This window comes from Heterocephalus glaber, unplaced genomic scaffold (assembly GCF_053883595.1).
Source record: "Heterocephalus glaber isolate CG9 unplaced genomic scaffold, H.glaber_assembly_v1.0 deba00000678, whole genome shotgun sequence".
Classification (NCBI taxonomy): domain Eukaryota; kingdom Metazoa; phylum Chordata; class Mammalia; order Rodentia; family Bathyergidae; genus Heterocephalus; species Heterocephalus glaber.
Genome location: NW_028258157.1, coordinates 82,964 through 107,949, shown reverse-complemented (window position 1 = coordinate 107,949; position 24,986 = coordinate 82,964). Strand labels below are relative to the sequence as shown.

Below are 24,986 nucleotides of genomic sequence, written 5' to 3'. Positions count from 1 at the left end.
TCATCCATTATGGAATCATAGCCATCAATCAATTTATCTACCAATCCTCTTGCTGGGAAGAACTATGAAATCTGTGTTAGAGGCATTCCAAAATTTACTTCAGTGTCATGAATCAAATCCTTTTCTGTTTCCTTGAGCCTGTTTTCATAAGACAACCAATTCAGAAAGAATATGATATGAAATTCTTTGCCATAGTTTTTCTCTTACAGTAATTTACTCAGATAATCATCGAGCCTGATGTTTTTCCAGTTACTGCAGATGTCTCCACAAAGAAGAGGAACACATCCCTTCCCTGACAGAGTCTACACTGCGGTTGACAAGAGTATCATAAAGAATTGCACAGCACATTAAAGGACGACAAGTTTTATGCAAAGAATAAGACATTGAAAGGATGGGTACAGTAAAGCATTGCTATTCCAGTCAGACAGTACAGGTAAACCTCTAGGTGAAAGCTAAAACTTGAAAAGGCTGTGTCAGGATTTGTTAGTCTCCAAAGGCAAGAAAACATTCAGCAGCGGAACTGGTCCCTTCAAAGGGCCAAGGCAGCAGTGTGTTTTCCAGACAGATTGATTCTAACGTACACGTTTACAAAACTATACTTCAAACTCAGAGGAGGAGATTCATGTGATAGAATCGAATCCATAGTATCATGATAGACAAATTCTTGTTCATTCATTCAAACACCAAACAGACCAACATCAGACCTTTCCTCGCTCTGAGACACAGAAACACGAGCATGAGTCAGACAGGAGAGAAGACGAGTGGACCTTCACAGTCCCATCCGTGCTGCGAGCGCCATGCGAGTGGACGGGCAGAGAGGAGGCGACTCGCAGTCCTGTGAAGTCCATGGCTTCCCCGAGGAAGTGACACGGGAGCTGATTCCTGAAGAATGAGCAAAATTTCACGAGGCAGAAGTGAGAATGTGGAGCCGTACCTATAAATGAATGAAGATATTGAAAAAAATAGGGAAAAGCTGCGATTTTACTAGGAGCGTGGTCTGTGAGAGGGGAAGAGATGAGGCGAACGGTGTGGAACTGCATGCTACGTAGCGTGCACTCCGTTCTGGGGGAAGAAGGTTTCCATAGAAAAGGGACATAGTCAGGCTTATAAATTAGAGCTATTTATTTGGTAGTGGTAAAGACGGTGAGATTGCACCATGCAGGCCCCCTTCTAGAGTCACCAGCTGTCCCTAAGAGCCCCCTGAAGTACAGGGATGCGGCGACTCTAGAGGGGAAGCTTTATAACATTACCGAGGAGCCTCGCTGCTAGTGCTGGTGGTGGAACAGACCCGGAAGAGGATAGGTTACTTCCGAAAACACTTAAACCACCATCTCATGGGGTATGCCATATGCGGGTCCACAAAATTCCCTCCTAGGCCTTGAGTAATTTAATGAGTTCCCTAAGTAGCGCTAAAGCAATGCCAATGTGTGTTGAGTGCTCCTCATATGTCGCATATAGGGCCTGTTCTCATGAATTTCCTCACAGGCTCTTCCTAACAGCGAGTGGTAGTCATGATAAGCTGCTGCACACTGCATTATAAATGAGGAAAACCGTGTGGAGGGAGGTTACATAAGATTCATAGGTAAAACAGCATTTTTAACTCAGGTAGCTTTGACAGCACAAGCTATGCTGAACGACTTCCTTGAAAACTCGGTACCAGTTGATGTTTGTAGTGTTTTGCTGTTCAGGCAGAGCTCAGGTGTTTTCTCTCCTGCCGGCTTCGAGCCTGCTAACGTTTGTGCACCGAGATGGTGGATGGGGGAGGACGGGGCTGGAAAGACACATTCACTTTCCTATGAGACTGGAGAGGGCTCTGAGGCTTTTGAGAGGTTGGCTTTCCTCAGGGTCCCGAGTACTGGTGCGGGAATGGAGACTGCTGGGTCAGGTACAAGGGACGCTTCCTCCTGAGACTGCAGAAGCCAGGGGGTCGGCGTCCGCACGCCTCCCTGATACCCCAAACTCATGCTGCTTCCAATCTGCAGAAGCAAGCAGAGGGGTCCACGTGGGGCCTGCCCATGCGGTGCCCTGGGACAGAGGAGAGGAGACTCGATCTTAGGGACATAAATTCAGACTCATGCTGGTCCAGCAGGAAGATCTGATAAAGTGGAAAATAGAAAAACCAGCCCCTTCTTTGAAAGGGAGATAACACTGTTGTACGGATATGCATGGAAAGATGGCCTAAGACAGAGGAGTTCTGGTCCTCGGTTGGTTCTGCAGTCCTGCAGAAATGCTAGAATTGTGTGGTGGCGTCTTATGCCCAGGGAATCTGCTCTGGAAAACTTATCCAGTGAGCAGCCTCACCAGTGCCATCTGTGCCTCGTACACCTGCAGTCCCCGAGAAGCCTCGGAATACAGACCTTTCCTAGAACTGACCCCAGTCATGTAAGTTTTACTTGACTGCTAGTAAAGTACTTTGTAGGTTTCATTATAGGTTTAATAGAATTTTTTACTTAAATTATAGACATTATTGGTCTTGGGTAAACTTTGATTCCATAGTTAAAGAATGAGTATGCTTCAAAGTAATTTTCTAGCATTGTGACCTCCAAATTGTTTAATAGTAGTGCTGGAGAGATACTATTGATATAATAACTTTGAAGAACAATTACTGCTGGGTAATGCTCTGGAGAATGTTCACTCTCTGAGTATTTTGAATAAAGTAGAAATGTGTTTTGTTACCACCAAATGAGTTTACTGATACAGTAAGTAAAGTGAGGAATTATTGTTATTATTATTTCAACTTTTAATGCTGATAACCTTAGATGGATTTTCAGACAGATTATGGGCCCTGCCACTGGAGATTATGTAATTTCTCTAGGTGATCTTTGGATAAAGTATTACGGAAAGCACAGAGTTGAAATCATGAGAGTCCAAAGCGGAAATGACATTGTGTCACATACATGCAGTGTAGCAGAGATATTTATAACACCCTGCAAATGACTTCATGTGATTCCAAAGGAAATGAAAGAGGTGCTTTGACCAAAGAAATAGGAACTACCAGAGCATGTGAGAGCCTCAAAAACTTCAATGTAAAGAAGACCTCAGATGCGTTACACAGCCCTGAGAGGGAAGGACCCAGAGTGGGAGCTGATTCTAGAAGACACAGGACAGGCCACCGAACCAGGACGAGACCTCTGGTCTGGTACAGGAACTCTTCTGTGATAAGAAGTGAAGTGTTGCTCAAATGATTACTGCTTCTTTTATAAATACCTAAGCACTAATTTTCATTTAAATTACAGTCATCAAATATTTATTATTTTAATATTTTAAAAATTCCCCTATCCTTCCTACACCGGAGAAGTTTTCAACATTTAAAAACACTTTCTGCAAGTATGCCCAGCAATTTAGCAACTTAGTGAGAAGGTATCTAAAAATAAAAAGTTAAAAAGGGTTGGGGATGTAGCTCAGTGTGAACTCCCTGGCCTTGATTCCCCAGTACCAGAAAAAAATAACCCTAACAACAGAAATTTTCTAAAAGTACTAGAGTTTAGGAGGCAGAACTAGAAGGCAACCGAGATGCCCAGGTGAGCATCTCCCCACCAGGACCACCTTACACAGCTGCGTACAGGCAAGAGATCCCTGCTGGGGCTGAGAAAATCAGGTGAGCGGCCTCAGAGCTTGCTCTTAGAATCACGGAGGAAAAGACGTACTGAAGACTGCAGGAAGCAGAGGGGCAGAGGGAGCGTGCCTCCTCCCCAGACCCTAAACTCAAAACCCCTCCTTCTTGTAGGCCGCAGGATGGAGTCCGGGCTTCACCTCTGAACGCAGCACCCAGCCGCCCGTGCTGAGTCCTTGGCCTCTGGCCTCCGCTCAGCCCGGTGCCCAGGTTCGCCGTGGCCTGTGGAGTTGCCTACCGGGCCACTGCGGCCCAAGCCATTCCTCTGCCCAGGTCTGCAGGAGAGCGCTCCAGCGGCAGCAGGGCGGAGGGCCAGCACGGCTGCCCTGGACCCCAGGCCGGGCCTGCTGCGGGCCGCAGCGCCCTGCAGAAGCTGGAGGCCCCTTCCTTCGGAAGCCCGCGCTCGCAGATGGAGCCTTCAGACCCAGCAGGCCTCAGGTGGGGAGCTGGCCCCGAGGGACAGCACTGCTGCCCTTGCAAAGACCCGCGCCCCAGCAGCTCGGACTCCCGCCTGGGCTGCAGCGCCCCCAGCTGCAGCGCGGGCCTCAGCATTCCTCTGGGTCTGCAGCTGTGGGACCCAGGAGCAGCTCGGTGGCATGGGACTGGTATCCCAGGCAGGCTCCACTAACACCACTCCAAGGCAGGCTGCGGAACGTGATGCAGAGCCCCATTTGCGGGGTAGAGCAGCGTGGATCACTTAGCTTTGCCCCGCACTCTAGGCTGGGCTGGTGAAAGCCACCAGAGAGTGGCTCATAGGGCCTCGTCCGCAGACCTGCCTGCGTGCAGAGCTTCCGGGTCAGCTGCAGAGCCAGCGGGGAAGACACAGCCCCAGGGTACGGCCTCCGCCTCCAGCTGGCGGCCCTGTGAGTGGCGGGCCCCGAGTCCCCCAGATATAGGCACCTGCAGAGTGTGGGCCCTGGTGCCGCCTCAGGGCTGCTGGTCTTGGTGGCCCGTGGGCTCGGGGTGACTCAATCTGCCCACACTGAGCTGCAGGCAGGTGTGACACTGGAGCCAGAGGCTGGTTGAGCCATAGTGACTCCAGCCAGAGCCCAGCAGAACCCTGCAGTGTAGTCACAGGTCGCTGACCTCAGATGAGAGGTCTGGGTTCACACTGACCAGGGAGAGGCTGGCAGGGACAGGCTGCTCTTTCCAGGTCCTCCCCCGGTTCTTTCTGAATGGCGCAACGGAAGTGCATTTGGGCCAAAACTGGACTTAGATTGCCCTCTGGTACTGAAAGTGACAGCACCCCAGGAGCTGGGCACCATACGGTGCTGAAGGAGAAATGACCACAGACGCAGAGGAAGCAAGTAGCTGCTTAGGATTCCTAGACAGACAGGCAACACAGAACCAGGTTGAAGGCTGCGGTAAGTACCAAATCCTTCAATGTCCACATCATGTCCCAAATGTGTTAGACTCGTATGAAACAGTCGCCACTATGTAGTATAATAATAAATAGCACAAAATGCATTATTTAAATATTTTCCAGAATATACAAGTACGTCATGGAAGACACTGCAATGTCCTCAGTCTCTTAGTGATAAGTGTAGCATTTAATGAGGAATAAGAAAGCAATGGCTTTCAGGAAGAAACTCACTTGAAAACATTTGCACTATTGTATACTTCACACCACAGGGAGTGCCATATCTACAACCCGGGGATCCCACCTGCACCAGGAAGTGGGGTTTTCTAATCTATTGAAAAGCATCCTCACGAAAAGTGTCAGTGGGCTTTAAACTTATAAAGATGTAAAATGAAATATCTGCTAAAGAGCTTGAAAAAATGTGATTCACATCAAGGATTAAGGGCATGGTATAGCTGTTGATAGTGCTTTTGGGCATTTGTTGATGGAACTGAAAGATGATCGCATTATGTATTAAGTATAAAATGATGCATTTTCTCTGTTTATTTCTGCACACTTTGTGAGACATTTTTCCAATCCTTTCAACTTTGACAGTTAACTAGTGTGGACATAAGCTGAGCCCTGACCTTGCTATGAACATATAATGTTTTACAACATAAAATAATATTTTCCATAATAATGAAGCTTACCTTACTCTAGTATTGTTCAATAATATAGTAGATATCATATTTATGTTTAATGTAAATATATCTATATTAGGAGTTTAAATGTAGAACTCTTTCTATAATTCATGAATAGGATGAAATAAGGTTTTTAAAAAATAGTCTTTCATGCATCTTTACTTACTTTTTTATTTCATAAATCGGATACACATGTTTAAATATCACATTCTCTGGTGTGAGAAACTGAAAGGATATAGTACAATTGATATTGTAAAATAGGAAGAAAATAGGAAGAAAAAGTTCAAAGGGGAAGGGGAACATGGCAGGGGGGAGGAAGGGAAAAGAAAAAAGAGAATAGAAGGAAAAAATGGAAACAAAGCTTTTGTAAATAAGGAGGGGAAAGAGGGGTTAAAAGGAGGGGAGGGATTGGGGAAAAAGGAGAATGAAGATACATAGCGTACAGGTACAAATTCCCTATGATGAGTGTGACCATTACGTAGTATATCTGAAATGCGCCAATAAACTTAATTTAAAAATTCTTTATTTCATGACATATTACTTAGTAGTATAATGACAAATACTAAAAGATATATTTTAGAGTTAGAAAATCATTTTATTTGGAACCATATTTATGATAATTAAGATGTAACCTATGTACCAATGCAATGTATTCTTTTCAATATTTATATCATTTTTGTACCTCTCTTCTAGTTTTTGTGCATATTTTCAAAGCATATAATAATATATTATAGCCTGCTGCACATTAATCATTTATAATATAGAAATGCATGTATATGGGGAGAAACACATTAAAAATTATTTTTCTAACAGAATGCTGTTATAAGTGATGTTGCTGGTACCTTGAAGTCTTTTTTTTTTTAATCAATGCTTCTTTCAAGTTTTCTTTGTGTCACTTTTTGGAAGTTCTTCCCTCCTCTGGGCTTCCTGTCATGTTACTGAAATGTGTCACCCACTCTGTTGTGGTTGTGAATGTCCTCCCTGGTGCCAGGTGGCAAATCACCTGAGCAAGTCTGGGTCACCTTGGAGCACCTGGGTCATGAGGACAGTACTGGGCACAGGATGTTGCCATTCGAATCTATGTGGGTTCATTGTCTCTGGGTTTACAAACCTATATGGCTGGTGTTAGGGTTTATTCTACTTCCAGAGCACCTTCTACTGGGTCAACAAGGATTAAGGAGCAGATCACCCGGACTTGTTGCCAAAAATTTTCCACAGGATACCCCCTGTCAACTCTCAAGACGTGAGATCAGTAGCTGTCATGGCCCTGGTTCTGCTGGTAATCTCACCAGATTCGTGTGGGAAGCAGGTACAGGGGTTGAAATATGACCTCCGTGCCCAGTCACTCAGACAGCAAAGTAAAATGATTGCTGCAATGTTGAGTAACAATTTATTGACCTGTGGGCTTAATTCATGTAAAGGCTGAATTTGTATAAATAGACACAGCCATGCATTTGTTGGTTGGTATTGCCACGGACACCGGGGAAGCTCGTCCAAATATGAACATCTGCAAGATTTTATTAATATGCACAGGTTGGTTTAAATTTGATGCTTCGTTTGTTTTTAGGAAACAAATTTAAGTGCTGAGGAATTTGAATCTTTGGTGAGATCCTTTTAATTTATGATTATTCTACTCTTTCTCACTTTTATTCTTGCTCTTTTTGTGTGTGTGTTTCTGGGTATGATTAAAAAACAGAAACAAATCTTGGATTATTTCAAGTAGGATTCAACATTTGCTATATTTTTCACCTTAGGCTCTTCTTTTAGCTGCTTAATTTGCTGTATAAATCTTTTTCTGTTATACAACAAAGAGTCACACGAAATATTCACAAATTTATGATTGTTTTAAGTGCTAAGGTGTTGTTTTGGATTTTGCATGCATGTAGATACACTGCATACTTTTAGATCTATGAAGTCCTCTGGGAGTGAAGTTCAGGATCTACCAATTTTCTTTTGCACTGTCAAGGTGCCATATACTGCAGTCTACAGTGAGTCTCAAGCCTGTCTTCATCCAAATAAAAAGAAAAGCAATGAAAAATGAGTAAATTAAAATAGAAATTATAATGGAATTGTAATGCAACAAATTTTATATTAATAATGGAGTTTCAGGGTGGGCATTTAGCTCAGTGGCACCGTGCCTACCTTGAAAACTCAAGGTCCTGAGTTCAATCCCTGGTGCCAAAAAAAAAAAAAAAATGGAGTTTCAGTGAATATGTAAATGTTTTGACTGAAATGACCAATAAAGAGGGAAATTGGTGAAATACCCTTTTGACTAATCATTCTACGTAATAATTGCTAAATATCCATATTGAATGAAGTAATTAACTAAAGGTATAGTAATTCTGGGATCAAAACTTTACACACTCTATTGAAATAAGAGTTAACAAATGAGAATAAACATTGACTCAGTGTTAGATGCAACCTTTTCCCAAGTTATATAGTTTCAGCTATGTATGAGATTTATGGGGATGAAAATATGGAAAATTATAGATAAAACTTCATTTTCATGTTTTTTGGTATTTCCAAAGAAGTCTTTCTGTGTTATCTCCTCAGTGTGTTCCCATATTGGAGCAGAAATTCAGATATTAATTAACCCAGTGAACTTGCCTGAAAACCTGCTTCCTGGAACCCAACTAAGTCGAGCCTATGACAAAGATGTGGCTGGAAAAGCAGATGCCTACCACTTTCTGAATAAAACAAAGGATTTCGTCATGGATGCAAGTAAGAGAATTTTAGCAATCATAGGTTTTAATTGATTTTATCCCTATTTCTTTTTGAGTTTGGACTGTAAGGAAATTTATTTAGTTACAGCCCATTGGCCTGTTGGATTTGGGGTTACACTTTGCTTTCCAAGCCTGCTCTGCCCCACACCATGATCACCCATGGCCCAAGTGTCTGCCTAGCATGACAGGATGTTTTGTGCATGAGTTGTCCTGAGTCACTCACTTTCTCCAGAGACAGCCTTTGAATAGTAGGAAACAAGACCCAGAGAATATATTTTCATACTAATCCCACGAAAAACGACTTACAGACATTTTGGGCAAGTGAATTCATTCTAACGAATCAGCCAGCTCAGGCAGGGAAGACGTCGTGCGCGTTAGGCTGCTGTGCCGATCTGGACATCCACAGGAAGCCTGCAGCATGGGCTGGCTCGGGATGCGTGAAGAAGCCGAGCAAAAGGGTCTTGGTTAAAACGACAAACAGGCAAAGAAGCAAAATTCCCTTCGGTTCATAGTGGAAATCCAACCGCAGCCAGTCACAAACAGAAACGATGTTTCTGAGGCCCTCTGAGGTGGGGTCCACTTACTGCCCTCTCACAGGGCTTGTTTGTCAGCATCTGAGCTCCACACGCAGAGAAGTAGACAGGAATTCTAAGCCGAGATCCTTGCTTTTCAAACATTTCAGGGAATTTCATAAATACGTAAGCAAGTATCTAAGCACTATGCTTCAGAAATGTCAAAATATTCCTGATCTAATTCTTACACGTTTCAGAGGAAGTTTGCAAACAGAATCAGCCTATGGCTCAGCCTGCCTCCCCGGGTCAGGCTCTGCTCCCCACTCAGCTGCGCCCCTCCCTGTCACACAAGAGCTGCCCTCTGAGCCTGAATCTGAGCTTAGAGCTCCCCCACCTTCTCTCTCCCCGCCCCCGCCGGGGTCCTGACAGGGACACCTTCCTCCCGTGGCCTGGGTTCTGGTCGTTCCTCTGCAGCCAGAGCAGCCCCGAGACTCCCCAGGTCCCGCCATTCGGACCCTGCGTTCCCTCCTCCTCCTCCTCCTCCTCCTCCTCCTCCTCCTCCTCCTCCTCCTCCTCCTCCTCCTCCTCCTCCTCCTCTCTCCCTATTTGACATCTGGGAGAGGTGACAGCACAGACCTAGCTGAATCTAATTACCTGGGAAACACGTCGGCCTTGGACCCATGGCCTCTCAGGCCCTTCCGAGCTGTCCAGGCTGAAGCGCCCCTGCACTGTGTCTTTCTCCTCTCCTCTGCAACCTTACCCTCTTCTCAAATCTCTGTCCCTCCACTTGTGCTCTCCGTACTTTTCCTTCTTTGCTAAATGGGCTTTAAGAATCCCTTACTTTCTCAGCTTATTTGTGACTTTATCTCCCGCTTGAACGAAAACGTGTCACCTCGGGGGCGGCAGCGGCAGCATGTCTCAGGCGGGTGCTGCTCCTCCTCCCACGCACCTCATACTGCCTGCTAAGGGAGTGGGAGGCAGCTTGCTTCTCACCCTGCAGGGCCCACTCCTTCCTTTGTGGGGATCCCCTGGGGAGCTGAGGACAGCTGGGCCTCACCACGATGCACCAGCGACTCCCCCAGGAGGCTGAACTCAGAATGCACCATCATGGGGCTGCTCTTATTCCAAGTCCTGCCGCCATCCTTAGGTGACTCTGAGATCCACATGTTGGCCCATCTAGCACTCCAGCGCTTAGTCTGTTGGCCTTATCCAGTGTAAGTCCCGGGGCCATAATCTCTGAGACTTTGAAATCCATTTCTAAATCCGTAGCCAGACGTGATTTATCTCCCCTGTTCCTCTTCCTTTTATTGTATATTATTTCCTTGTCTCCTTATGCTAATAAAGTCTTACTCATGCACTCTCTGGGACAGCTGTGAAATACACCAAAGCTCACCCACTGTCGCTGAACCCTGGACCTCTCGAGCTCTCCTGTAGATTCACACTCGTTTTAAATTCAGTCGTTCAAGTTCCGGCTGAACCTCTTTGCCTAGAGCTTGTTTCTCCTGTAGCCTTTGCCTGAGCGTTGGGCAGCACCAGGCCTGGGGCTGGTGCTCCTCTGCTGCCACCCTATCCATCCTGTGCTAGTGTGCAGAGCATCAGGACTCCGTCGTGTGTGGTGGACCGCTTGCTGCCTCCTCCCGAAAGCCACACTACAGACTCCTCTCGGGACACCCACCTGACTACCCAGAGCCTGTGCTCACTGTAGATCCTTTGGCGTCCAAATCGCACTTGTGTTTTTCTGGTCTCCATGAAGACTCTCCCGACACTTCCTTTTTACTTCCCTGGAGTTGCTTACCATCCCTGCGTTCGCTTCCTTGCCTCAGATTTCCTTCCCATTCCCAATCCCACTCCCTTTCCCTGCCCCTCTCCTTCTCCTTTTGGGGTTAAACAAGGCTAGCCAAGTGCTTTTCCCTTGAGCTACATCCCCAGCCCCACCATTGTCTCTTTTCTGGGAGTAATTTTATTATACAAATATGATCACTCTCTGTGATTCTTTGATACTTATCCATCTCATGCCACCTATGATTCTTGGATAGCTTCCTCTTTTCCCCCAAGATAAAATCCAAACCCTTTACATTGACACACAAATCTCATTAAAATGTGGCTTCTGTTTATTTTCCCAGGTTGAAAAGAGAGTGCTCTGCGTCAGTGGTTTCATATCTTAATGTTAACGTACATCTCCCTATGAAAGGTCTGCTTCTCCCTGAGCCTTTGCACATAATGCAGCATCTTGTGCCTCCTCTGTCCTTTGCTCCTGATCTGCTCCTTTCCATTTTTGATTTATTCATTCAGAAATAATTCCCTCCCTCTGAGAAGTGATCTCAATATCCATGTTGATTTCAAATGTATAAAAAGAGTGTTTCTCCTGTGTCTTTTGAAATTGCTCCGTCTTTAGCAGTTCTTCCCCAGTTGCACCTACGGACAAAGGCCACACCCATGCAGGCGTTTCTCCACTTTTCTTAGTCCATGGCCCTGTACTAAGGAACACGTGGCTGTTTCTGAGTCTAACCCCAACTATTCAAATCTGTGCTCCTCCTGTATCTGCTTAGTCGTGTAATATAATAAATTACCTCAAAACGTAGGGACTTCAAATAATACTCGGTTTTACACATTTGTCACCATTCTGAGTTGGCTAAATGGTTCTTCTCTTCTTGTTTGTGTTGATTTGTAAGGCTGAATTTAAAGATCGGTTCAAATCTATCTCAAAGTGAAGTCCAGGTTAACCCCAGAAACTAATCCATCAAAGTCATCTCAGTTCCTGAGGCAGTCCTTAGCTTCTGTGGGCTGCCGTGTCAGCCAGGTTTCTGTCACTGTATCAAGCAGCTGAGAGAAGTCAGCTCACAAAAAGAAAAGATGCAGTTTGGTGCCCAGGCTCAGAGGTGGCGCTCACAGTCCGTGATCAGTGGGCCTCGTCTCCGTGGAGGATGTGCTGAGGCACCACAGGGCTCTGGGCTGCATGGTTCGGCAAAGTTGCTTGTTTCGAGGCTGGGAAGCGATGGACGGAAGAGGAAAGACTGGAAAAGACCTCCTCCAAGGTCCCAGCCGTACATATTCCCCCCCTTCCAGGGGCTCCTCCCTGGGGTCCAAGCCTTCTAGCACTCGGGCCTTTGGGGGACACTTCTGATCCAAACAGTAGCAGGAGCAAAAGCCAAGGCTATTGGTGGGGACTCATCTCGAGTCTCGAGCTCCAGGACCACTGGAAAGGCAGACTCCAGGAGGAGCGCACTGTGGAAACGTCTTCCTTTGCTCCCGCATGGACAGAGGCGTTGCTCCAGGGCCACAGGTTAGCGGCTACCTTGTCAGCCCTGCAACTGGGTCTCCTCCTCTGTTACATCCTTGACACCAAAATAAGGAGCAAAAACTCGTTCTTAGGAGTTGGGGAAGACTCATGGGATTCTTCCTTTAACTTTCAGTTCATTTAGTTTATCCAGGAGAGACACATTAGGAGACATCATGGAAACAGCCATCTGATGCTTGAACCCATTCATTCCCTCTAGCTTTGATTAGACACCATATTTGAGACTGTTTTTTGGTCTACTTCCTTAAGATATATAAACTCCACCTCGGTTTGAAAATTCATCAGCTGATTAGTATATATAGTTTTAAAAAGATATTGGCTATGGATAATAGTGAAATGCCCAGATATAGAACAACATTTTTCTCTCTAATTCAGTAGTTTTTGTGACTTGGCCTTTTAAAGTAGCATATGTATATAAAACATTAATTTTCAAATAATTTATTTGCTAAAATTGATTATAGTTTCTTTTAATATATCCAGATTTAATAAAACTAATATTGCTGATAACGAGAAAATAAGAAGTGTCCTTTTTACCAGTGTCTATGCTTTTCTTCCTTTCAGCTACACTGCCATTTCTTGGTTTTGTTTCTTCACTTAACTGGTTCTTTTAATTTCAAATGCTACGCTGCTCCCGCAGGGAAGTAGAAAGAGGTACAGTAGGTAGAAAACAGAAATACCTTTTCTTAAAGGGGTACCCCTCTTTTGACAACTGAGAATTCTTGTTAACTTTTGTGCCAGCTCAAAATTCTGGCAAACCTATGTCATGATTATAGGGAAAACTCAACATAGGGTAAACTAATGAGATTGGTTATAAATAGTGAATTTTTTTTCTGTTAATAAAATGTAGACATGACTGAGATGAAAACATGATCTCCATCATTCATGGTCTCTGTAATTTTTGGAAATTATATTCATTGAAAATGAGGGAAATTCAACTTGTTAAACATAGAAGTCTAACTCATGCAACATTTTCAAAAGAAAATATTAGTATTTTCTATGATTTGTACATATTAGGTCTTTCCCTTATGAGATGGTGAAAAACTGAAAATGGAAAATACTTGCACTTTTTTTCTTCATTAAATATGCTTGTGAACAGTGTGATTTTGGGTATATCATGTCATTTCCAAATTACGTTTTTCTGTAAGAGCTGAAATATGTAATTTTAACATCTTTCGAGATACAAAGCACATCTAAGTACACTTTTGCATTATCTCTTTGCCAGGTTCTGGTGTAATCACATCTACCAAAGTTTTTAATTATGAAATGGATCCAATAAGGTTCCTATTTATAGTTGACACCGGGGGGCCCAGGAGACGGGTCCTCACCATTAATATCATTGATGTTCCCGAGCCCCCAGACTGCACAGCTGACCCTCAGTTCTCTGCAGGCACAGGTATGGGCTGTGGTTTTTGTGGTTTATTTTCAACAGCTGTCTACAATGAAAGAGGTCAGGACTCTCAAAATTATGCATGTAATGTATGTTTATAGAAATATGTAAAATATGGGCAGATATTCATATATACAGGAAAACATATAATATCTCTCTGAAATAGTTCAAAAACTGCTTCCCATGTAGAAATTTTTACTCTACATTTATGTGGTTAGAAAACAAAATCATGAAAAACAGCAAATGAGATTCTCCAAAAGACTTATTATAAAAGAAGTAAGAAAGGAGAGAAAAAGTAAATGCAATTCTTTGATAATCTAGTATGAAAATTTAAACTTTCACTTGTAAAAATACCAAAAGATAATATCCTTAAGGTTCAAAGTGTTTTAGTTTTTCAAGGAGTGAGGAATTCAATACAAGAGTAAATGTAATATTTCAGTTGTGATATAATAATATAAATATGAGGCTTTTGTTACTATAAAGCAGATAATGTGTATGTTTCTGTGTGGGGGTGGCCCAAGTACAGGATATAAGGAATGCATTCTCCGAATAGCCGCTGATTTACTTTGAACCCAGTCTCTGAGAGGAATAGACAGAAAAAGGGGAGGGAGCAGCTTTTCTTGCAGAAATAAGTGTGTATGAAGTGCAGAGCGAATAGAACACGGTGATCGGGAGGAATGAATGTCTCACGTGGTGCAAATGGAGAGAAGGTGAGTAATACTACACAGAATGATTATTTGAAAGGAACGAAGTATGTTTTCAAAAGTCTGCCCTTGTCCATAAAGTAGTATAAATCCTTTGAAGTACTGTAAGCAGGTGGGTATTTCAAGTAAACTCATGGACTGGGTATAAAGATGACAGGAGCAAAACAGATTGAGTGGGAAGCATTGCACAAGGCCAGATAATATTTGAAGTTTTGTGGTCAAGAATGCAAAGTTAATAATATTTTTTATTTAAGTAGTTTGGATTCAAGCTCATAAAACAAATAAAGGAAAAAATCTATAAATTTTTGATTGACAACAATTTAATAGTATGATAGTAAAAACCATGACTATGATTTGTACTTCAGGTATACTATCAAGAAAAATGGATTTTCTTTTTGGGTTTTTGAGGTAACAGAATGTGCTTTTATTGAACAGGGTGTTGAGTAATTCTGTTTCAGGGAATGGATTTCCTTGCTCAGCTAACAAGTGACTCATTCAGAATCTTATGTTGCTTGCAATCACATTTTTTTTAACTTTCGTGAATAAAATCTGTCATCATGTAATATTATTTTCTGCTATCACTGACCATTGTTTTCCACTTAGGTGAGGACATTGTGATGAATACTTATTCTTCTTTCTCTGAGACATATTCTTGTCTCACAGCTATAAAGCCATTGTACAATAAACAAAATTCTTTGCCAGATAACTCAAAGCAAAATAATCCACACTCCTCATACCTTGAAAGTGTGTCATTCAATGTCCACTCTTCTCATCTTCCCAAGATGGTCAGTGTGGTAATGAAGAACAACAGGGAACTGAGCTCCCTTTGTGATTAGATTGCTGGAATTCTCCACATTGGAAGTGATGAGAGTAGCCTGTATGGTCTCTATTTCCATCTCTCCATTCTGCCATTGCAGCAAGAATGTTGAAACAACCTAAAACAAGTGGGTGTGTATGTGTTCTGTTAAAATTTTATTTGTGAACAGTAAAATCTGAATTTCACACAGATTTCCTGTGTTACAAAATATTAGTCATCTTTTGCTGTTTTAAAACTATTTTAATCACTTTTATTTAAAAGTATAAAAACTATTCTGAGTTCACACAGCGTACAAAATGGTCAGAAATTGAGATTTGACTCATGGGTGGAAGTTAAAATACCCGTAGAGCAAAAAAAGGAGGAGCAGTTCTAGGGTTGGGTCAGTAATCCAGGGAAGGAGTGGAGTGGGTGGGGAGGGGACAGAGACAAAGGGAGGAAAGTCTAGAGATACCAAATAGGAAATGGACTGAGCAGGAATTCAGTATACAGGAGGAGAGGAGGATGCTCAGGGTTCTGCCTGGCATAAATGGTGTGAGCCTCAAGTACACCAGAAAAACCTAGGGACAGACCAAATTTGAGAAGAAGACTCTTGAGCTTGCTTTCAAACCTGTCCTGCTCCATAAGCCTTTGTTCTATCAAAGGGGGGATTTAGGTTAGCAGCTGTGCTCAGCAGTCTTGCCTCGGGCTATAAATGTTTTGTAATTGAAACCATGGATTTGGATGAAATTACTCAGACACAGCAGAGAATTAGAATAAAGGAGGGAATGTGGCCAAAGCTTGAAGACTCCTACACTTAATGACGGGAAGACACTCAGCCTGCCAAGGAGAAGAGCAGCCAGGGAGCTGGTAGGGCCAGGAGAGCAGTGCGTGAGGGACAGCGAGAGGCGGTCCACAGTGCCAGGACCAGCAGGCTTGGAGTCCCAGACCACATACCCACTGCCAGAGACAGGCATGGTGGTCACTACCGAGTCCGCGAATGGTTTTAGAGGTGTTGCGGGGGTGGAAGCCAGAAAACTGAGACTGGTTAGTGAGATTGGAGAAAGACATAACATTGCTTTAGAAATTTGAGTGTGAATCTGGAGCAAAGGCAACAGCAGAACTACCAGAGATTTCTAGGTTCCTGTCTGGAACCTAGTTCTTTTCAAAAGGAGACATTGGGTAATTCTGTAAACAAATGGAAAGGATTCATTTGGGAGGCTGAAGACGGGAAAGAGGAGGTGAGAAAGAGATGAGATTGAAGTTCAGGTGGAAATAGTGAATGATTTATCAGTCTCATCTACTCGTCCGTCTTCTAAACATTTATAAGTCTGTATTCACAATTTCAATTTATGTCTATATTTCACAAATTAAAAATGTCTTGAAGATTTAAATTTTCTCCTTTTAGCTCATACTCTTAGCCCAAAGTCTAAAAAAGCACCACTGGGTGGAGGGTCTCTTTATTTAGGTGTGTGACTGGAAGAAATTTTCGTTATTGTTGCTATTAAAATTCAGTACTAGGAAAACATAGTATGCTATTCCTTGATTTGGAAAATCATGAAGGTTAACTGTAAGTTTGTCTTACAAATACAATTATTAAAAAATTACTATTTTGAAATTTGGACCACACAAAACAAAAGCAACTGTTCATTTCATTAAGTGATTCATATTATGTAGTTTTAAGTTGATTATAAAAATAAAGTAGGGTTTTTTGTATATGCAAGTGTTATATTGTACTCAAATATCACATTCATTTCTTCAATAACTATAGAAGGAACCTTGTTCATATTTCAAAATGCAACATTTACACCTTTCTGTTGATTCAAAATCTTTCTTTTACCAAGTTTTACTGTTACCGGTATTGTTTTTGGATAAACACGTGCACTCATTTCTCCAGGCAAACACAGAGGTGTATACAGTCACTTTTAATATTGACATCAGCTTTGCTTTTGAGTAGTAACTTGAATACTTTTAAAAAAAATCTTGGTGAAGGGCTCAGACTGCATCCAGAAAATCTCTCCTGGGAGCTCCATGTAATTACTTAGTGTCTTTGAGGGCCAGAACCACCCGCTTCCTGTTGTCTCTTCCCTGTTGGCCCTAAGATATGAAGGCAGGAGATGCTGCTGCGAAAATGACACGATGGGAAGAACCTACATCAGACTGCAGATTTTTAAGACATTGTTGGGTAGGATTTGCAAAGCTATAATAAGGATTTTGCCTGATCTGAGAACTTAACGGCAGTTCAGGAAACCTGCCAATTTCGATTTTCCCAGGAAATTTGTCCAGAGGTCCTCAGAAGTTTTAGAGTAATTCCTACAGATGTACAATGCTCTTTTTCTGCCAAGAAAAGGAAGAAGAGTCAACTGTGTAAATGTTTGAGATGGACATTTATGGTCCAATGAGATGGACCCTGAGTAGCATTGGTCTGGGGGCATGGAGCTCATCAGTAACTTTGGGGGAAGAATTTCGGTCTATAGAGAGGAATAAAGATGAGCAGAAGGTGAAGAAAACTATAGACTGGCCCCAAAGGGTAGCGGAAAGACAGAGTCATAGATCAGGTATGCTGGGTCAAGGATGCTTTCTTAAAGGGAAGAGGCTTGGGCATATTTAACTGATCATGAAAACTAGGTGGAAGAGAGGGAGAGATTGAAAATGGAAGGTAAAGTTAGAGCAAGAGGAGGGATAGGGTTATCCTATGGATAAAATTCTCTCCTTCGAAGTAGAAGCAGAGAAGAATGTGCAAATCTCAAGTGTCGAGGTCCTGGGGAAAGGTCAGCTGTCACTGGCTTTATTGCCTCCGTTTACCTTGAATGGCCAGATGGGAGCTGTTTGGTGCACCTGAGTAGAAGGCAAGGGGTTAGAGGTGTGGAGCAAAAGACACCGTGTGAAGTAAGTGTAGACAGGTGAGGAGTAGCAGAAGAGGAGCAGTGAGTCCAAGTCAGTTACTGCCCTAATGATTCTCTTTGAAATTGTGACAGCTCGGGCTAATGCTTAGGAAGTGTCGAAAGCATGACATTTGTTCAACTGTTAGAAAAGTTTAAAAAAAGTAAGTGTTCTGATTGAATCAAAAATAAGTTCTACATGCCTGTATCTGCATTTCTAGTATGCTTTTATTTATTCATTGTTTTACTTAAAAGATTTATTATCTTAAAATGTGTTCTGTTTTTGACTACATGATTTTAGGGAGAAATGTTTGGTGATGTGTCTTTATTCCCTTATGTTTCTTTGTATAGTACTAACCATGCATGGCAAGAACAGAGTTAACTGGATTTTTACATTTTGCGTAGACTTGATTCTTTCTGGTAACAATTTTACAGCATAATTAGGCCTGTTGTAGCTTTATTATTTGTTTTTCTCTTAGCTATCGCTTTTCTGGGTCCTTCTTTGCTTGTTGCAAGCCTTCATGGTGGTATGGAAGCTGAATTTGTTGAGTTAATTTCTTAAAGTTATGAAGTTCGGCCATGCATTGACTTGAAGTTATTTGGATGGCATGGCTTTGATATAATGTTATTTCTTCTTTTATTCTTCACTGTTTTCAGAGAAAATATTGGGAGACATGACTCTAGATAGACATCTTTATCCTTTTTCCCCCAAATCTCCTGTTCATTCATTTTAAATGTGACTACATTAGAAAAAAATTAGGCTTATTTGGCCACTTCTTAACATTTTGTTTTATTATGACATATATTTGATCTGTCAATTTATGTTAAAAATAGAATATTTAAGAATGTCTTGTTATCAAATTTCAGTTAAACTTTATTTCAAATTCATATTCCAATAAGCTGTAGTGAAACAGACACACACACATGTACACAACACACACACGCACACAGTCACAATCAATGCAGCAGAACTCAATAAAACAATTAACCTGACTCTTTCCTGGGGCCCCTCCGGTCACGGACCAGGATGGGGAAGGTGCTGGAAGGTGGCTAAGAACTGGAACTTCATCATCTATACACCCACTCAGTAGGGAGCAGTTCTTCCGTCTACCTCATCGGGTCTAGAAATGACAGTGATCTTTTGTGATGCCACCCACTGACTCCCTGCAACACAGTTTGTCCACGTATATGTCATGTTCTGTCTCATTTAGCTGCAGAGAATGCTAGGAAGTGAGGCAAAGGAGCTCCATGACAGGAGTGGTGAAAATCAGGAAAACAAAGAAAAATACAGAAGTGAGTAACACACAGATTGCAGCCTTAAAACAGGATCCCAGCCCTGCAACCTGCTCTGTGATGAGCAGTGTTGTGTTTTTCCTATGGAGGAAGATAAGGAATGCAGAGTGTACTTTACTTTCTGATACAACATGTTGATTGTTGCTTCGCAGCTGCTTTGGAAATTGACGAGGACTACCCCTTATTTCAGCCCATTTACAGAGTGACGGCCACAGATGAGGATCTGGGTCACGGTGACAGGCTGACGGTAGGTGGCCGCCACTGTGTCACCCATTCATGAAGCCCAGCAGGCTCATGCACGGAGAACCGGGATGTCTTTCAAGAGTAGTTAGCACAATTTATAATTAAGAAGCCTTCAGTGAACCTCACAATGACACGTATGCAATTCATGTTAGTGTTGCAAATAGCATTTTTAGAAGAACTCATGTTCTTCGGTTGTACAGAAAAATCTCATGATGAGTTCTCAAGGTGGAGGGCTGGCGGGAGAGGTCACTGCTGAGAAAAACTGAGACTTTGCCTTTTTGATGCGAATCAGAACTGTTTTACTTTTCTAGCTATTCCAGTGACACATGTGAATGTGATTATGTAAGTGTCTATATTTTTTTCTGATGTTTCGGTACCCTAATTATGCAGTATCTCACTCAATGAGACTTGCTTTTCTCATAGTTGATTCATAGTTGTAAAGTCTTTTAGAGATTTGGCAAAATGAAAAGAACCCATAAAGTTCTATCTGGAGAGTCTAGTGGTGTCCTGGGCTGCAAAAGCCAGCACGCTTGCTATGCAGCTGTTCCTTTTGAAGGTGAACTGAATCCATCGAATGCGTTTCCTTTCGCACCGCAGCATGAAGTCACGGCGCACCCGCTGGCCTAGGGGGTGTCCTCTGATTTAGGCTACCTTATGGCTGGACCCCTGGCTAGTGGATAATCCTGGAGAAGTTGCTAAATCTCTTGATTTCCACTAGTATATATTTTTATGTATATTCCACAATTACATGTATTTTTTCTTTGCTTAACCTTCAGTGATATATGGCCTGCTGTCAGTCAAAGCATTCAAACAATCTCCATGGAGTGTTCTAAAAATATTTTGTTGTAGACTAGCCAATATGAAATTGTTAAGAAATATGAGCTCTTTCCCATTAGATGACGTCTTTTCAATAGATTAAAAAAACAACAACCTATGGTCCAGCTGAAAGCAGTTATTACCAGTTCTGTCATTCGCAAGAATACTAGGGGAGCAGCAGGTGGTTATTTTAACCTTCATGTTCTAGGAAATACTGTTAAGAGGAGAGAATGAATTTTGGATTAAAAAGAAATCCACAAAAGTCACTAACTTTTATTTAATGAATTTTTACCTCGATTCAAACTACATTTTGTTCAGCTACTTTTGAGAATAGATTTATCTACTTTTACCTCTTTTCAGAAGTGGTGGCAAAAACTACAAGTGAAATGAAAAACAAAATAAATCATAAGCTATATGTTCAACTGTGCTAATATTTGAATATTATTCATGCTCATAATTCTACTTTATTTTGTAATATTTACACTGCAATAATGAGTTTATTTTGTATATTCTTTCAGAGTTGTATTTATTTGTAGGATTAGAATTAAATATTTTGTGAATTATCTAAGTGGTTTTTTTTTTAGTTCTACTAAAAGCCAGCAAATGTTTTGGTTGTGTTGATAGGGTGAACAACTCAACTACTTTCCTTTATCATAAATAACAAAACATCAGTGGTTCTAATAACAGCTAGAACATAAAGAAACAACTGAAATTAATCAGTGTAAAAATAGGAGACATTCTACATATTTGCTCTATTATGGTATCTTAATAATTGTCACACTTTGCATCCGTTTTGGTGTGAGTAACGGATATTTACTTTTCCAGTACACAATTGAGACTCAGTTATCTGGGCCAAGGAAGGGAGCGAACTCTTTCGGAGTGGATGCTATAAATGGTGTTGTCAGCCTGGGAGGAGAAGACACTTTGGACTTTGACAGAGGATACCATGTAATTAACGTATTTATTTTTCTACATAGAGTAAAAGGGAGTTTTCATAATTTTGAATTCTTCATGAAAAATTAAACACCAGTTAATCTAGAGGAAGTGTTAATATCTTGGGTGATTCATTTGAAAGGATTTATGAAGTTAACCAAAAGTCTGGACCCAAGCCTCATGGGTACCCAAGCAAAGGGGTCATGACTTAACTTTTAGATCTACCTATAGAAGTTTAAGGAAAAAAAATATGTCTTATATGTCATTTTTAGCAGGAAAAATCAAATTGGTAAATCATTGCTATTTAACTTTTTCTAAACATCAAAGAAACTAAAAACAGTCAAGGTGGGTTTTTTTGTGTGTTTTTTTTGCTGTACCAGGGATCGAACTCAGGTCCTTGCACTTGCGAGGCAGGTGCAGTGCCTAAATCCCTAGCCCGACAGTCAAGTTTTTACACTGGAACAATTTGGTCACTAACACCCTGACTCACCTAGAGTGTTAAAACACTTAAGTAGCTAAGGTACTAACCTTATAGAAGAATTTGAAACTAATGTCATAGGAAAGAAGATGATTTGGGGGAGCTCTATAAGAAATGTAATTTAAGGAAAGCATTTCAGGCTGATTTTTTTAAATTTGGGTGAAAAATGAAGTTTATGTAAGTAGGAACAACTGCCTAGAAAGAAACCAGCTACATAGCTCCCGAGTTTGTGTTCACACAACAATGAGTTGTGAGGTATGAGAGATAAAGGAGTCTATAATCATGAGCATCCCTACTACTATTGAAAAAAAATGTCTATTTCCAGAAATGCCTCCACATGGACTAACTCAGTGAGGGACCAAGGGAACAGGGACCAAGGGGAAATATAAGACATTGTAATAAAAATAGACAATTTACTGCTGATTCAATACCTAGAAGAAAAGAAGAATCCATAGTCGATCCTGGTCTCAACTTTCTAGTTTTAAAGAATGTACATAAGTGGTAGCTGGAAGTCAATGGAGTCTATTCAAATTCAATTTGTATTTTGGACATTGGAGGATGGTGCAGAGGCCAATGATACAGAGCATTTAGAAAGCTTGACTGTTAAGAGTCCAAGACAAGATGAGGTGGAGAAGGCATGCAGGCTGTATGGATGAGCCCTGTGGATAAGCATTTCAGATTTCTACTGCTGACTCTTCTGGAGCTACTGCTACTCACACATTCAGTAAACTTCTAGCAAATCCTTCAGTCTGTTTCATCGTTCCATTAGTGCCCATGACCCACTGTATAAGATTTGACGCGTGGTCACATGTCCCAGAGATGGAAGTTTGGGACGGTTGTGTGAGACTTGACGCAGCCTGGAGTGCTGTAATTGCTGGGGTTGCTGCATGCTTGCTCCAGATGGATGGATCACGTACTACCTTGCAATGGGTAGCTTTTCCTTATTGTTTTCTCCAAGGCTACACTTGCTAATATGAATGAATGTCTAGGGGATGAGAAGGGTGACAGGTAGACAAGGGACACATTTGTGGTCTAAAGATGTTCTCATCTCTTCAAAAATTACATCACATCCCAGAGTGGCCCCTGGTCCTGTTTGTAGGGGTTAATGCCAAACAGCTGGCTTTGCCAGTAGTTTTCAGTGCATTTGACTTTGGGTTAACAAGTGATTCTAGAATTTGTTCATAGTTTTGGTTGAATTTCGTCTATATTTAGGCAAGCAGCCAAGTTACACAGAGCTCTGAATGAAATTTAATGGCCTATACAATGAAGCTATTTTGAAATTTACTACTAATCCAGCTAAAAAAGCACTTATATTTTCTTTACTTAAAAGAAAAACGAAGTGTTTCTAACTGGCAAAAAACCCCCACCTTGACAGGAAACATCATGTAGTAGTATGTCCATTACCAAATGGTATATTATAAAATTTCTAAAAAACTGTTTTTCAGGTATTCCAGCTTACATTGAGAGCAACAGACACCGCAGGCCTGTTCTGCCAAGGGATGATAATTATCAAGATTAGAAACATAAACGACGAAAGGCCTCGATTTGAGTAACCATGTTTATTTCAAAGTTGTAACCACAATCGTTAAAGTAAACTTTTCACATAAATTGTGAATAAAAATAATGAATATGTAAGCTGTATAAGAACATTTTATGATGTTCTGTTAAAACTGTATGATTAGATATCCATAATGCACATGCTGATCAAAAGTGAAATATGCATTAGAAAGTACTGCAAAGCAAATTTGGAAGTGATTAGCATGTAACATGGTTAAAATTTTTGGTGTGCCTTTTTCTCCCTTTGGTTTCTTTCCCAAATTTGTTCTAAAGCTCTTACATTTCTCTTTAATAGCTACAATAATTTTAAATAAAAACTTGAACTTAAAACATAGTTTAGAATGCTTAAAGTATTTTAATTTTCATGTTCCTAAAGTATAATTGTAGCATTCAAAAAAAATGTTTCCAGATTTTAAGTGCAAATTCAGATGTTTTTCTATACTTGAAAATGTGATAATTAGATGTATTATCACAATCTAATAGTGATCAGATATTTCCCTTTAGATCCATAAAAATGAAAATGGCAGTTTTCAAATTACTTTTCTCCTATTAGCAAATTTCATCTCTACACGTGACTAAGAAGAGTAGCTCACTGAGTGAGACCCACAAACTCTGTGTTTATTATCTGAAAAGCAGAGGCAGATCTGGAGCTTAAGTGTCCTTCACCTGTAGGAACAGCTGCCCAATGGTCTGCCTGTTTGGAGGCAGAGGAAACATCACCGTTGGGATGACTATTCTGTTACTGTCCTTCCTTTCATGAGAGTGAACTTACTACTTTGACTCAAGTAGTAGAATTCAATACTAGACATTATAAGCAGTCCCAAAATTGCCAAAAAGGTTGTCTCCAGATATTTTTAATCTCTTGAGGTATAGCACAGTAAGTAACAATTGATGAGATTAAAAAGTTCAGAAGGTAAGTTAGGCAGTTCCTGTTGTGTGTGAAGGAAGACCCACGCTGGACTCCCGTGACTGAGAAGGATGCTTTTGGGGATCCTCCTCACCATTCCCCTACCTTCTCCTTGGACCTTACATTCCTCTGAAGTCTTTCTTGCAGCTCCCTCCAATCCCCAGAACTTGTGTTCCTTCCTCTTTAGATTGGTAGTAGTCATGGGATTGATTACACACCATCACATTGATGTCTACACTGCACTGCCTCTTAGCAGTGAGCTCTTGCATGTCATGAGCTGGGGCTTAGTCACATGTGTGTGAACTGGCATGACACATGGTAGCTCATCAGTAAGGAATGGCTCAATGGAGGGATGAGGAAGACAAAGATTTAAGTTTCTGAAATGTTCTAGAAATGACCATGGACTTCATAGATGACTTAAAGAGATGAACAGTAAAATTATAAAAATTTTGATAGCTTGCTCTAATGAGTTATTTGGACAGCATTTCATTACACCAGACAAGAAGATAAAAATGAATATATTATATCCCCTATGTGTAATTGTGAACTATTCCATACACTGGATATTTGGAGTAATAGAGGGCCACTATCCCATTCTGTTTTCACTTTTCCTCTCTTTTGTCATGATATCTTTGATGTCTGGTTTCATACCCAAGACTGTATGATTGAAAACTAATGTTTATGCAAAAAAGAAAACTATGTAACTGCACGCCACCAATAAATTTCATACATTTGACTAGATTTGGAATAGGTCATCATTATTTGAAAATTGTACATGTAAGAATTTGCAAATTTGTATCATCAACA

General features: G+C 41.4%; 1 protein-coding gene across 1 annotated transcript in view; it reads left to right on the top strand.

Moving 5' to 3' along the window:
- Nucleotides 1-7,125: 7,125 nt before the first annotated feature.
- LOC101715516 (cadherin-related family member 3) overlaps nt 7,126-24,986 on the top strand; it is a 98,255-nt gene continuing 80,394 nt past the window's right edge. The window contains exons 1-6 of the mRNA XM_087206748.1: nt 7,126-7,186; nt 8,207-8,374; nt 13,409-13,579; nt 19,398-19,492; nt 21,130-21,252; nt 23,161-23,264. Coding sequence (XP_087062874.1) covers nt 7,153-7,186; nt 8,207-8,374; nt 13,409-13,579; nt 19,398-19,492; nt 21,130-21,252; nt 23,161-23,264 — 695 coding nt within the window. The 5' untranslated portion in view covers nt 7,126-7,152. The remainder of the gene's footprint in view (nt 7,187-8,206; nt 8,375-13,408; nt 13,580-19,397; nt 19,493-21,129; nt 21,253-23,160; nt 23,265-24,986) is intronic.